Raw genomic sequence first — 14,802 nt, 5'->3', positions numbered from 1 at the left:
TTATATTTTTATCGATTAAGGTCCAATGTCGTAAATGTTTGGAAATGTTTACTCGCGCAGAAAGCAAAAAGTCGATAGCACGAATGTCAGGTTGGCATTATTACATAAATATCCATGTTCTATCTAAACGGTACATTCATGAGATAAACAGTAACGGGCAGCAAAAAAACATAGTGAATTGAGTGGAACAAAACGTGCTTAACAATAATGTTACAATTCATATTGTAAACTGAGAATAATAAAGAATAGAATAAAAAAAACATTAATCTCCGCTTATACAGACCATCAGACATAACGAACGTTTGGTTCGGAAAGTTTAGGTTTTTTTTTCTTAACTCGTTCGTGTGAACCATTATCATTAAATACAGCGAGCCATCTAAAAATCGTGACAGTTCACAAGTTAAGGATTACATTTTGACCATATTGTTTGAAAAATTGCTACTACTGATGGTGGCCACGGAAGAAGTCAAACGAATGTGAATTTTTTGCATTATTCTGACAAGTTTTGATGTATTCCAACGCATTCTGCTGAAACGCGTACGTATTGTGTGTGAAAAAGTTACGTCATTTCCTCCAAATAGAGAAAATAGGGGATAAAAGACAAAAATTCGATGCGTGGAACCTCACCGGCGTATTCCTGTAATAAAAAATATCGGCTTTAATGTATTTGCATACTATTAAAATCGGTCGCTAAAACGATATCACGCGTTACATCGAAAACACTTTCTCTTTCAACTTTTCACAAACTAAATTTCCTGGGTGTGTATTTTCTACGTTTGTTTCGACTGTGTTTCCCTGGATATAGGCTAAAACTAAAAAAAATCATTTGCTTGTCGAGCCTACAAATAGTGTGTACTAAAACCTTTTCCTGGTATATTTGATTCTTGACGTAAATTATCCAAATCCGAACCTTTTGCATTGTTTCCATAATCTGTTGGGCAAGACGTGTATCAGGCTCTAGTTGGCGCTGCAGAGTCGTGCTAAGCAGTTGTAGCAGCGCTCCGAAACCTATCCGTCCTCTACCGGTACGATCAACCGATGCAAACAGTTCCTGTGTTACAAGATAATATATTATAAAAATCTTTGCTGACGTACCATATGGAGTTTTGGGCGGGCCCAATTTTTTGAAATTAATTCAAGCCCGAATAACCCTGCCTATATACCATGTTTCAGGTTTTCCGAAAGAAGCAATTAAAAACAAACGTTGACATATAGGATTCGCCTGCCGGAATATATAGCTACATTGTACTGCTAACTTACAGTATACTGTGTAATGGATTCTTCCAGTGTTGCAAAATTGATTTGTTCAAACATCTCTTGAATAGCTGGGCTGCAATATAAACAAAATTAAGCCTACTGAAACCGATGGGCTTTATACGCAAAACTATAATCTATACAGGCAATGTGCAAAATAGTGATGTTACAGAAGATTTACTTGTGTATGTTTAGAATTTGTCGACACGTTTGCAGAGAGAATTTATTTTTCATGTAAAATGTTCTACGACAGATGCGATTTTCTTTTCCACCAGTTGGATGCGTCGGATGTATTGCACTTTCTGATCGTTTTTTAGCTGCTGAATGACATTAACGCGTTCCATCAAGCAACAGGAAATTTCTGCCGGTGCAACAAAATGTAGCGTTCCGTCATTACAGACATTTCCATAATATAACAGATGGGCGCCAGGAAACAGCAGATAAAGTGTACACTGACTCTGCAGTAGCTAATACTGCTATTGTTTAGTTCGAATGCCTAATCCCGGACTGTACGTCAATAGATTTGTTTACGTGTATGTAAGCTGCACAGTGACAACAAACAACAGCAAAACAGAGAGTGATGGTGTTCAGTGTTTGTTTACTTGTTGTCGTAAAAGCTACAGTTGGTCTCACAACATTGAAGTATGTTACATGTGTACAACTTTCCTTGAAGTAACGGGATAATTGCTAGCTGTAAAATCGTACGCTAGGTTTTACAAAATCTGCACTCGTAGACTAAACGAAAGCGGTGAACCGTGTCGACAACAACACTCGAACAAATTGAGCAAAGTCCAGATTCGAAGGCACAAAGAAATTGCATTCAGAATAAAATCAAGCAATCCAGCGCACCTTAAACCAGTTTAAAGTAGATGTTAGCACAGTTTTGCAGTAAGTTTCGAAGTTGAAATGTTATGACATTTGTAATAAACAAGTGTAGTCATTAGGGCAGGGGTTCTTAACCGGGGGTACGTGTACCCCTTGAGTGTACGAAGCATCAAAGTAAGGGGTACGACATGCAGGGTGAAATTATATGCTATATTTAGGCATATTTGTGAAGAATGCGTAACAAGTTACTTTGTTATGTACAGTATCCAGAACGGATTAGTTTTGTACTACTTACAATACTGCATGTTTTCATGCTTACATTCAACACCCAAGTTATCAATACACTGAGTTTAATTGTTACAATTTTATTTACTTCCGTCGGCCATTTTTGACAGGGGGTACGAGAAAATTTTGTGAAAGCTCAAAGGGTACGAGCGCAAAAAAGGTTGAGAAACACTGCATTAGGGTTTTACTTCTGATTCAAATAAGTTTACGAGCTATATCAGGGGTCGGCAACCTTTTTTGCACTGCGGCCCGCGGTGGTTGCCGACCACTAAGCTATATCACTGCACACGTAAATAGAAGTTTTACAATCAAATCATTGCGAAAAAGTTGTTGTAATAGGTCTTTAATTTACACAACTTTACAGTTAAGTACTTAAAAAGGACAGTTTGGTCTAATAAAAAGCGTTGTGCAACGATTTACGTATTTGTCCGTTTAGAATTCTGTTGATGTATATTGTTTAAACCCAAAAAGTGAAGCAAATGATTTTTGCCGTAAATTGCTTACCTACGATAACGCAATTGTTGCCTTGATGGCCTGTTATTTCTTGCGAAAGCGCTTGCTTGTGTAATTAAAAGGGCACTGTGTAAAGTTCATAGTTCACTTACGAATGTAGGCGTCGTGCGCATTAGTCACCGCAAGCAAACATTGCATAACAAAACAGAGTGCAATAAAACCTTATGCAATGGTGCACTGTTCTTGTGTACATACTTTGGACTTTGCCAAATAGCCAGTGATACGAACACATACTGGTCAAAATCGTAGGACCAAAGTTGGGATCTCACCTAATAATTGCGCACATTGTGTTTGTTATTTTCAGGCCACCCATGGGTTAGCAGCTTATACTGATTAATGCCTAGTGAGGTTCGTTGGTCGTTATGTCGGTTTCAGAGACGTTGCAAGTAGCTCAGGATGATCTCAAGCAGTTCAAGGGCAAGAAAGTGGAATTAACCCGCGAGATGCAACGACTTAATAACCACCGACAGGTATTTACTAATCGAAACCTCCTAAATGAGTTCCATAGATTTATTATGCACTTTTTTAAACTTTACTAATACATGGGAAACGATTACTATTAGTTTTTCTCCATTGTAAAAAAAGGTAATACAATAATTATCACAATAAAATAGTGTTGAATGTAACGTTTTATGTAAACTTGAATGTATTTTTGCTTATACTATCTAAATGTTGGCTGCAGAGAAGTCGCATAAAGCTTTGTGTATGCATGTAGTTCATGATAATTTAGTAATGAAGGCATACATTTTCACAGGTATTTCGTCAACAACTGGATCGAATTGAGAGCGAACTCTCATCCGTGGAAGGTGAACTTCACGAAATCAACAACAAATGTCGATCAGCCACCAGACAGATCACGTGGTTGCGACTAAAGATGTTTTGCCGCGTTACAATGCAGTGCGCGTTCTACTTATACAGTTTCCTGACCTTTGTACTCGTAAACCTACTTAACGTGTTGTACGTCGCCCTACTGCTGAGTGCGAACCTTATCAAGACTGTGCTGGAGACACAGATTTCCTCCTTCGACTCAAAGACCAATTCGTACGAGGATCAATCGTGTTTAACATAACCGCTTGCAATTACTTCATGATTAATGGTAACTCGCAATCTGGACACAACTAATTTACGCTCGTTTCACCCAGTGTGCGAATGAAAAGTTTGTAAAACACAACTCCATAAAACTGTCTTCAAAGTTAAATATGACAAATACAAAGGATGTCCAGCGCAGTAAGACGGCTCTACAGAATGGTCTTGTTGCGAGTTACGACCAGTTGTAAAAATGTTTCGGACACGACTCTAATGACAAGTTACTGTTCTTACGGTCAAACAAAACGAAGCTTTGGTCTTCATCACATTTCACAGTTAGTAGTCCATTAATTGTGTGCAAATTAACCTACCGTTTCTTTACCGTATCAGTGTTTTGAGTATTAAAATGCAACCTGTAAATTTTAGAGCTGAAACGTTACTTTCAGGTAATTCTAATAATTGTACAATGTTTTTACGATTCAAATGTACTTTAAGCAAATTACTTGGCCAAGTCGTTCTAAGTGTTGTTTACTTTATAGTTATTTTGTGGTCTTGCAATAAATATTTTTCATAATTTTTGGTCAGTAGTTACCTAGGTTACGTACTGCTTGGGATTTCTCTACACAAACCTAAGAAAACACTTGTATCTTTACACTATGTTACTAGGTTACTTACTTGCAAACAACTTACCTCATATTTATGAGTTTGTGCGCAAGTGACGTCATGGCGATAAATTCGTCGGGTCCAAATGTCTGACTTTGTGTGACAATGTCGTAAAAACTTCTCAAGAATCGACTTTGACACTGGGTAAGTTCCGTTGGAAAAACTTTTGTTGTTTGTTCAAACGTAAGATGCCTGCAGGATACAAGAGATTGTGGTCAACATGAAGACGCAACTGTCACTTCTTTTTTCATGCAAAGTACAGTAGCTTAATGATTATACATTACAACCGTGGCTACATTTGCGCATAAGTGCCACCTTGTAATCGTAGCATGCTTTCTTTAACCACTGTTGACAGTCAATACCAGTTTGGGGTCGTACCCTTTGCCTTCCGTGTCGAGTTCGGTGAATTTATCTCTCAAAGATTGAGTTTCCTCAGTGGATGTAACCGAATCTTCCAGCGCAGATAGTGATACAAGTGGGTTGTGTGCTTTACCGTCGGGACTGGCACTAGGTGCTGCCATTGAGCGCGACCGATCAACCGGGGTGTCGGGTACCATTGGGGAGGCGGCAGTAATGTCCCTGAAACGTATAAAATTGCAACTGTAATCACCCGCGAATACTTTCGGCCTCTGAATGTATTGAATGTTAACCAACGATACACATATGCATGCAGATAACGATGTCTTCTATTTGTAATTGACAATAGCCAGTGTGAGAGAGTCTATTTCTGTCTTTGTAACTTGACAGGAAAGGTGTGTTGGAACTGATGGATTTATGTCTTACTTGGTTTGGTCGCTGTAATCAGGTACAGTGCTGTCAGGTTCGATGACTTCGATTTGTTCGACCGGTTCATGCATTTTCATAACCTACAAAAATAATTTTACAAAATAAGGTAAAATCAAACAACAATTTGTAACCGCTCTCGATTTTGTTCACCAATTTTACAAATCAGCATTTCAATGACCAGTTTTAAAATCTATAGTTTGTAGACTAATATATGTTATTTGCTGCGGTGTTTTACCGGGTTGAATATGGCAAACTCTAAAACCATTCCAATATCTTCAACCGACGATGCACATGCTTTACATTGTGATATCATTTTGGGTCTGTAACCAGAATATTGGATCTTACCGGTGCTGGCTCTGGAGGTGGAATGGTTGCTTGAGGTGCGTCTTTTGCACCGTCTTCCGGTGGTTTTACAGGTGTTGGGGAAACCGCATAACCTAAATAACCAATAAGTGACTTGGCACAGTGATAAAACTAGGCACTTTGAACACAAATTTTGTCAATATACTAAACCGTCTGCTAATAACTATTGAAACCGGTCCAAAATAACGACATATCGCAAAACTACATGTAATATACCGTACCTGGGACTGGCACACTTTGAACCATAAGGCCATCATAATTAGTTGAACCAGGGGCGGATTGTCGAAAGGGAAATAAGTCGCTGGTTCGAACTCCACCAGTTTTTGAAGCCGTATCTCCGAACTGGCGAGCGGCAAAAGTAGTGTGTGGTTTTTGTGACTCGTCTTGTGGCATCCAAGCTGATGGGGGAGGAGGAAACGGAGCTTCCGGTGATGCCCTTCCTCCTCTCATTGTGTGATGAGTCCTGTTTACATTAAATGTTTGTACTTAAGAGTGGTAAAATCTTGAGCCTAGCAACTGAAACACTTAGACCAGTGGTTCTTAACCTTTTTTCCTTGCTGCACCCCTTTCAAATCACCAACCAATTTTCGCACCCTCTTTCAAATCACTAACCAATCTTCGCTCCCCCTTCTGTAATTGCTTAAATAGAATAGACCTAACCAACCTTAATGATTCAGCATCCCCGCACCCCCTAGGAACAGTTCTCGCACCCCAGGTTAAGAACCCCTGACTTAGACAAAGAGTTCTTGCAATATTCTTTATTCTGTAAAACAAAAACATGTCCGTAATTCCCATTTCTTACTCCGGTAATCGAATTCCCCTTCCAGTATAAATATCCCTTGCAGTTGGCGGAAGAATAAGTTCCTTTAACTTTTGTACTTCAGCTTGAATGTTAAAACGTTCGTTTTTGGCAACCTCCATGCCGTTTAATTTGAACTTGCGCCAACCCCATCTAAACAAAAATAAAGCATGCGTACAACGTCGTCTTTTAGTGTAAATGTACAAAAAGGGTAGAAGAAAATGTAACGAAAAAGCGATTCGATATTTTTGTAAGTTTTCTTGTTTTTTCTCGAAAAAACTGGATGGATAATTCGTTTCAATAAAAGCAGAGAAGTATTTCAAGTGTGGCCGCGTTCAGTAATGTTTAGAAACAATGATTTTTTATGATACTGACTTGTTGGTTAACGGCCGTTTCATTCTGACATTGCCTTACCGACTGCACAAATAACAAACATTGTTGATCTGGTTGATCTGGTTTTCAACATACGTTATAATAGCACGCTGCGTTGCAACAAAAAGAAGATGCACCATGAACATTTCCACCACATATACTTTACGTAAACCAGAAATTGTAAGTCTTGACCCGAGACTCGTACTAGAAAATATTTGACAAATCCGGATTCGATTGCTGTGAGACTTAACTTAAAACTGTGTATAAGGGACTTATGCGATATGTGTGCGAACAAAACAATTGCTTGACTACCTGTGTCCTAACGCCTCTCGTTTCCGTTTCAAACCTCTAACTTTTTCGATCATTGCCATTTCGGCTTGAAGACGTTGATTTTGCGTCAGGTCTTCCAACAGCATGGGACGATTTGTAGGATCATACTGACAACAAAATTAAAGAATCTTACGTACATCAGCTGCGTTACATAAACTGGCGTCGCTTTACTCACAATAAATCTTCCAGTGTGAAATGGGACTGGTTTAGTTTTTGCCGGAAGTGAAAATGTTCTTCCTCCAAAGTTGTCCAGATGTCTTCGCATTATCGGCACAGAACGCAAAATCGTCGTGGATTGAAAGCACTTGTATTGTTCCGCGCTTGCAGATATTACCTGCAAACAAACATTAACTGACAAAACAATGGCGGGTAAGTCAAAATGTTTTGTTGCGATGGTATGCAACTATGACCATTTTTTGTGTAGCATTTAGAGTGGGCCACCCTGTAATAGTATGTAAGCGGTAAGAATGCGACCGAATAGTCTGGCACCTGACATGGCATGTTGCTATGTTCCGTTTACAGCGAAGCACAACGATGGAAGCACTCCACCAAAACGCAGATGTCCAATACAACACAGACAAAGTTATGCAAACACATTCTGCTTACTGGTGCTGTTGTGGGAGGATAAACTTCGTCGATTACGTCTTTCCATGATTCTGGATTTTTAAGGGGTGGAAATCGTTCAACAGCACGACTAAAAATGTGATAGTAATTTTATAAACGATTACTTATAGCAGTAAAGTTTTTTATTTTGTCTGAAGACCATCTACTATTAATCTTTCCTTACCTTTGTTTCATTGGACTAAAGCCGCGATTCTGTGACGTCGTACGAATTTTTGATCTCGGCGTGAATGGCGGAAGAATGGGTGAATGGTGCATCTTGAATCCCTAAAGGCACAAAATTCGAAAAATATAATAAGCATCAACTTATTGTTTTACGCAAGCATCCAATAATATATAAATATACATAAACTTATAGATACATAGCCTATGTTTCTTTATTTTATTGCTATAACCCAGGGGTTCCCAACCTTTTTGCGATCTCGTACCACTTGGACGCTCTGTACTGCCACGCGTGCCACTTCTTGCAGAACAACTAATTGTATCGAATCATATTTTATTCAGAATAATAATATTGGCCTACTAAAATAACACTAAAGCACCACAACGAAATTTAATGAGATTTTTGTTTTTGTTTACTGTCCACCAATTGGTCGATGCGCGGTGTAAACTTGCAGCGCATCGAAAGTCATTTCCGGGCGCACCTACAGTCGGTTTCAAATTTTTGTCTTGCTGATCATCGTGACGGAAAATACCTGCTCACATTCCTATGCATTACTACGAAGCATAAACTACCTCTTCATACGTAACTGTTATTCAACATTTTATCCTGATCTATTTTAGCTTACAACACTAGCATTGTTCAACGCTATTTGTTGCTTAAGCTATAAAATAGTAGATGATATCTATCAAGAGCAATCATTTAAAATAATTAATGCCCACTGTCCCACAGCATTCTACGACTTTTCAAAGCAACTGTGCTTCTTGTTGACAATTGACATAACCTGTATTTTGAAGATCGTAATGATACGAAACAACAGGAATAGTTACGTAACAAAAAGAAGCTTGGAGAATTTTTTTTTGTAAACAAAACCAGATAAACAAAATATAAAGTTGTAAATCCAGGTTTTTGTGAAAAAAGCAGAAGCTACTCGCGTACCACCTGAAAAGCCTTCGCGTACCACTAGTGGTACGCGTACCACAGGTTGGGAACCCATGCTATAACCAGTCGAAACTTTTTTACACCAAGGCTTTTATCATTCAAACCCATACCTGACAAGATACGGTTTCAACAAAGTTGATACGGTTCGAACAAATTATGACCGTCCCAGACCCTTGCGGTCATATTTTACAAAAAAACATACTATACTATATACTTACAGGGTAACTTTGATATTGGCATGTCCCTGGTTGACGTTTAAACAGCACGTTTAGTCTACATAGCTTACAAGATCAAAATACTACAAACACATAGCCCTAACAGGTATTGCTATGAAACGACCTCCAATATAAGACTGATAGATATTATTACAAGAAACAACGCTGCTGTTTACCATCTTAACATCCTCGGCTGAAGAAAATGTCGGCAGCATTGTGAAAATCTTGTTCGGCAGCTTGTACCAATATCAGAACAGTTCTACAGGCTCTAGGTCACTCAAGTGAAAGGCATTGACTGATTAAAAATCGCTTCCAAACGACGAATGTAACCTAATAGCATCAGCAGCAAGCATCGAATGCTGGTCATACGAAACCACTGTTGTACACAATTTGGCGACATGTTGTCACATTGTTCTGTCTGACGAAGATTTGCGATATTTATTTGTGTACTTGTCACAGCCTGTGTTTAGGGGCAACAAAGGCCTGCAGTCGGCGAACAAATGGGCGGGAATGTTTTCATCCGTTTGTGATCACGTAAAAATAGATTTTCCAATGTGGAAAAGTGGGGGGTAATTGATTGTAATGTCGTGACATCAATTAATCTGAACAGAGTTAAACGTTTGCAATCGCAAACGTTGAAAGCGATGGAGCCATTAAGTGAAAAAACTGTCAAGAAAAGGTTTGGAACGTATTGGTAACAATTTTTTACGCTTTTGAGCACCACAGCGCCATAAACAAACGGGGGATAACTTATGACGTTCTGTGTTCGCGCGGTATTTGCGTTGCGTCGTGACGTGCTTGCGTTCCATTTCTTTTTTCCTTTGTTTATCGTGCACTTTACCAGTCACATTCAGTGTTATTTACCCTGATGAAGACGACCTGTATAGGACGCCGAAACGTCGGAATAAAATTACATTCGCCAGAAGAGCTCTACAAACTTGTTATGACGTTCTGTGTTTGGATGCCGACCAGAAACAATACGAAGACGCAAACTAATATATTATACTTAAGCTTATATATGTAACCTTGTCTAGACAAATTATGAATTTATATGAAATTATCCGGATATTAAATTTCCTCTTCGGTTAGGCAGGCAACTAAATCTCAGCTACGACCTATGAAATGTCCTATTCCCCGTAATAACAATTAATCACTGGCAATTTCGCGATTTCCTTTTCGTCATTGCATACTCGCCGACCTTCTTTATGCATTCACAACAAGCATGTGCTTTCAAGGTTTATTGTGACAAACGTTTAACATCTAACTCAAGTCACTTGTACGAGTTGGCTTTGTGTTTGGGAAGAAAGCTGAAGTTGTCAGGAATGCGACCCAGCACCATCTCACTAAAACAACAACGTGATACTGTTAATGAAAGGTCCATAATGAGTGAGGTGTTTTAACAGTTTGGGATACTTTTTCTTGCACTCTCTTATGTTTAATCACGACAAGTGACAAATAGATTAAAGCAGATTCTACCAACTGTTTCAAATTAGTTTGCCTGATTTTGATCCAGTCATTCGAATTTGGGCTAGCAAACAAAGTTTCCAAGTCATTTCTTCCCACATAGTATGGAGGACGTTCATTAATTCGCTGAGGGACCGTTTCCAAAATTCCAACTGGAATGTACCTACAAAAATTGTCTTGTTATATTGTGTTTGCATATTTTCCCACTAAAACAGATGCAATTTTCTCACAATAATACCTGTGTAAGAAAGAGAGCCATTCCAAAAGAAATCTCCTGGTTGTTTCCACACCTCGTGTGTCTGATCCCCAGTGTAACAAACCTTCATTGGCAAATTTTTGAATAATATCAAGTCGTTCAGTACTGGATATATCCCAGTCTCTTTGCTCCTTTATTTCAGTGAAGATCCAAGGTTTAATAAGGGCACCACTGAAAACAACATTTGAATCTGTCCCAATACATCTTTTTATTTCATCACACAGAACTTCAACAGCACTACCTTAAACACTGTTTTATGACACTTACTAAAACTTTAAAATATATATTAAAAAATTTTTGATAAAAAGTTTAAAAAAGCAGTGTGGGCAACTAACCGAGCAATCATGATTCCTGAAACATCTGTGTGTTCTAGTGCAGAATAATAATCATGATGTGATAAAATATCACCATTACCAAATAGTGGCATAGGGCTAGCAACTTTGGCACACTCGCTCACATAACTCCAATCTGCTATTCTTGTGTATCTTGCTTCTCTTGATCTTCCATGCAGCTACAATATTATTTCATATGGTTACCACAGATCAAACCTATTTCTCAGTAAAAATCAGTGACATATATGTGAAAATCAAGTTTTGGACAAGTATAAAATAAAATAATTTTCAAAACTTGAAGCAAACTTAACTGTTGCCAGTGAAACACCAGAATCTCGTAATAATGGCAAGATGTTGTGTGCAATATTCTTTTTTGACTCGATCCCTGTTCTTAATTTGCAGGTCAAAGGAATGTCAAGCACAGAGGTCATCCCAGTGACAACATCAAACAACTTGTTGGTTCTTCTCATTAGAGCAGAGCCTGCACCCTAAAAAAGGACTTGTTACAATTAAAGTACATTGGAAAGGAAAACAAGCAAAAAAGCAAAGTAGTGATAAAAAATGCATTCTATACAACATTAATGTGTTGTAAACAGAAACAACCTATACAGATGTGCATTAAAAGAAAAATAATAGCACACCAAATAGTTGATAAATTTGTGGCAAGTAATGTAAGATATGTAATAAGATAGTATGTTGCTTACTTTATGATAAATAAGGTCTATGGGGCAACCCATGTTGATATCAATGAAGTCCACATCACAATTTTTGTTCAACAGCTCTGCACACCTGGACATTGTATCAGGAAATGCTCCACATAACTGCCATTAAAGCAAATCCAAGATAACAAGACATAGCACTTTAACTCGTAACATAAGAAGGTTACCTGCACACCAAAAATGCCTTCACAGGGATGCCTTTTAATAAGAGCCCATTCAGAAGTTTGTCCCTGAAGTAAGTTTGTGGCAAGTGCCATCTCACCACAAGTGATGTCTGCTCCCATCTGCTTACACATTACCCGGAAAGGTAAGTTGCCACACTAAAAAATGGAGTAATAATAATAATTTTATTGATCAGAAAAATCAGACATACATTTTCAGTTGACTTACTGTTGTTAGAGGTGCAAGATATAGTTTGTTCCGAAAATCAATTGTTTTCTTCTCACACTTACGTAAAGATATAACATCAGTATCAAGAATTGGTCCAGTTGTTACTGAAGACTTAATGTCTGTTTGATGGTCAACCCTTGCATTTTCATTTGGTGTTAAAATTACTTCCCCCTTTTTGCGCTTTGCATGGTGTTGCTCAATGCACTTTAATGCTTCCACAGTTCTGTCAAAATTTACTTTACGCTTACGAAGTCCCACTTGTAGCTCTCTGGGCAGGGAGTTGGTAATGACTGGCATGGGGTTTTGTAGCTCTTTTTCGTTGTTAGTTTGATTTATATACTCTAATGATGACAAATAATTGTTTGGTTTAACACAAATCACAAAAACAAGATGAACAATTTTACCGTTTTCATTTTTCTCAATGTGATCCCCTCCATATCTGCATGTAAATCCATAATTACACTTTCCATGTGTCCGGTAAGCATGACATTTGTCACCAATGTCTGTTGGCTTTATCTTCATGTAATCTTCAATGTTGTGCATGTATTTACACTTTTCACCAAACATACATGTTCCAGTCACCTAAATTTACCATGTTAGAAACACCTAAAAATCTCAATCTTCTCTCTTTGACAGAATATTGGAAATTGAATTTAGGTACAATTTTATCAAAAACAACATTAAACCTTGCTAGGACAAAGCTTTTCTGAATTTAGTTCCAATGGTCGGCGGGGTCTATTTTTGTTTTGTCCTCTAGCTTTGTTCTTTTTGTTTGGCTTTCCATTCTGTAATGTATTTAACATTAGCAAACATTTCAAATGAAAGTAGAAGCACACATCACGAACCGCCGGCTGAACATTTGTACTGTCATCAGATTCCTTTTCACAAACTTGCAAGGTCCTTGTCTTTTCAAATATGTACCTATGCCAAAAAACATGTCATAATACAACCATACAAGGAAAGAAAAGTTGCTTCAACTTACTCTGTTTTTATTTTTGCATTTCCATCATTGTCACTGGAAAGAAAACTTTTCCAGTCAGTGGGAGGTGCTTCCATTTGAAAAAAGTTAGAATTACACTATAAATGTTATGAGTGCTGAACAAAACAATAAACAACACTTACGACATACATTATTGTCATTTTTATACATCACAAGTAAGCTAACATACATTTAGATTTAAAGTAAACTAATGTTCAAACAATGTGACTAAACCAAAAATCAAAGAGTAGTGAATTTCCGTTTACAAATGTGGGTATTGAATCATAAACATGCACAACCAAAATAAAATATTTTTGACACATAAACACACACTGCATAATCTGCAAGTTTCTGCAAAATTTTATGTTTTTGACTAAAATCCTTATTTAAGTTGTGTACCACAGTTCATCAAAATCAGTTTTTGAGAACCACTCCACAATCATATGAGGTTCATGACCCCCCAAAAAATGTAACAAAAGCATCATAAATTTAATAATGAAGGCAAAACTACAACATAGCACATCTGCTTAAATTATGATAAAAACAGCAAAGCAAAAGATTTTTGATTAAAGAGTCCTGATCACATTGAGAATATGTGATCCACTTTCCCATTTTACTATCTGTGCATGGATTTTGCCTTTTTCACTCGACATAATACATTGAAGTCTCTTCTCTAGTTTGTAGCCAATTCGAGGAAAAGCAAAGTCATTTGAAGAAAGTTGCAGACAGGGGCATAAGTCATTGGAACCATCACCAACATAACACACTTTCTTGTAATAGTTGTCACCCTTCTTTTGTTTCAGTTGGGAAAGTAAAGTACCCTTACACATATTGGAAGGGCAGGTTGAGTGGGAATGAACATGGCAAGGCTGTATGACAACTTTTCCAGAACTTTCAACTTCAGCAGGATTTGTAATTACTTCATTAACAGTCCACATGAGACCCTTCGCTTCCAGTATAGTTTTGATAAACAAGCTGTTGGCATCAGATAAAATTATACAGTCATATGCAGGATTTTTACCAAGATACTCCAAAACGTCAGTCATTCCAGGTACAAGTGGCAAACTGACCAATTCATTTTTAATTTCATCATAGGAAATTTGACTTTCAAACAAAAATGTCATGACCTTGTTCATGAATTCAGTCCATTTACCTTCCTCATATTGATCCCACAGTTTGCGAGCCATATCCTTATTGCTAATTAAATTAAAGACTGACGTATCTGCGTTGTCGTTTAAGATGGTATGGTCAAAATCAAACACTACCAAGGACTTGTCCATGTTCTTGGCTCAACTACGCGTATTTGTCATTAAAATTGAAACTAGTTTTTGACTAAAATGCAAAATATAATCGTTAAGCTGACACCTGTGAAAAATACGTATTAGGCATCTATGATATGTGAAGAACCAACGCAATTCGATCTTCCACGAACCTTTTTACATTTGACTTTGATTTCATTACACATGGACGGCACACGGCAGCTTCGCACTTATACAAGGGACTTCCCC

At 37.8% G+C, this 14,802-nt stretch overlaps 4 protein-coding genes across 4 annotated transcripts; 1 reads left to right on the top strand and 3 right to left on the bottom strand.

The window, feature by feature from the left end:
• Positions 1-31: 31 nt before the first annotated feature.
• On the bottom strand, positions 32-9,439 carry LOC145238083 (uncharacterized). Its single transcript, XM_080101134.1, has 14 exons — positions 9,331-9,439; positions 8,004-8,104; positions 7,806-7,910; positions 7,392-7,536; positions 7,199-7,323; positions 6,518-6,667; positions 5,937-6,178; positions 5,698-5,789; positions 5,350-5,432; positions 4,945-5,145; positions 4,594-4,758; positions 1,261-1,330; positions 911-1,051; positions 32-637 (listed from the first exon to the last, which is right to left on the bottom strand). Exons 1-14 carry the CDS (start codon positions 9,367-9,369, stop codon positions 560-562), a joined length of 1,737 nt encoding a protein of 578 aa, XP_079957260.1. The 5' UTR covers positions 9,370-9,439; the 3' UTR covers positions 32-559.
• LOC145238082 (uncharacterized) lies at positions 2,935-4,479 on the top strand. Its single transcript, XM_080101133.1, has 2 exons — positions 2,935-3,347; positions 3,632-4,479. Exons 1-2 carry the CDS (start codon positions 3,240-3,242, stop codon positions 3,944-3,946), a joined length of 423 nt encoding a protein of 140 aa, XP_079957259.1. The 5' UTR covers positions 2,935-3,239; the 3' UTR covers positions 3,947-4,479.
• A 938-nt stretch (positions 9,440-10,377) lies between the features above and the next one.
• Positions 10,378-13,387, bottom strand: LOC145237683 (tRNA-dihydrouridine(47) synthase [NAD(P)(+)]-like). Its single transcript, XM_080100635.1, has 12 exons — positions 13,298-13,387; positions 13,161-13,236; positions 13,002-13,100; positions 12,720-12,897; positions 12,316-12,656; positions 12,093-12,245; positions 11,911-12,027; positions 11,518-11,694; positions 11,210-11,385; positions 10,857-11,045; positions 10,653-10,781; positions 10,378-10,497 (listed from the first exon to the last, which is right to left on the bottom strand). The coding sequence occupies exons 1-12, from the start codon at positions 13,369-13,371 to the stop codon at positions 10,425-10,427; spliced, it is 1,782 nt and encodes a 593-aa protein (XP_079956761.1). The 5' UTR covers positions 13,372-13,387; the 3' UTR covers positions 10,378-10,424.
• Positions 13,388-13,410: 23 nt separating this feature from the next.
• Positions 13,411-14,653, bottom strand: LOC145237684 (putative phosphatase phospho2). The gene has a single exon (XM_080100636.1). It carries the CDS (start codon positions 14,572-14,574, stop codon positions 13,861-13,863), a length of 714 nt encoding a protein of 237 aa, XP_079956762.1. The 5' UTR covers positions 14,575-14,653; the 3' UTR covers positions 13,411-13,860.
• Positions 14,654-14,802: the final 149 nt, after the last annotated feature.

Source organism: Phallusia mammillata, chromosome 7 (assembly GCF_965637545.1).
Source record: "Phallusia mammillata chromosome 7, kaPhaMamm4.hap1.1, whole genome shotgun sequence".
NCBI classification, from domain to species: domain Eukaryota; kingdom Metazoa; phylum Chordata; class Ascidiacea; order Phlebobranchia; family Ascidiidae; genus Phallusia; species Phallusia mammillata.
Note: the sequence above shows the minus strand (reverse complement) of the source record. Positions and strands in the feature narration are given on the sequence as shown.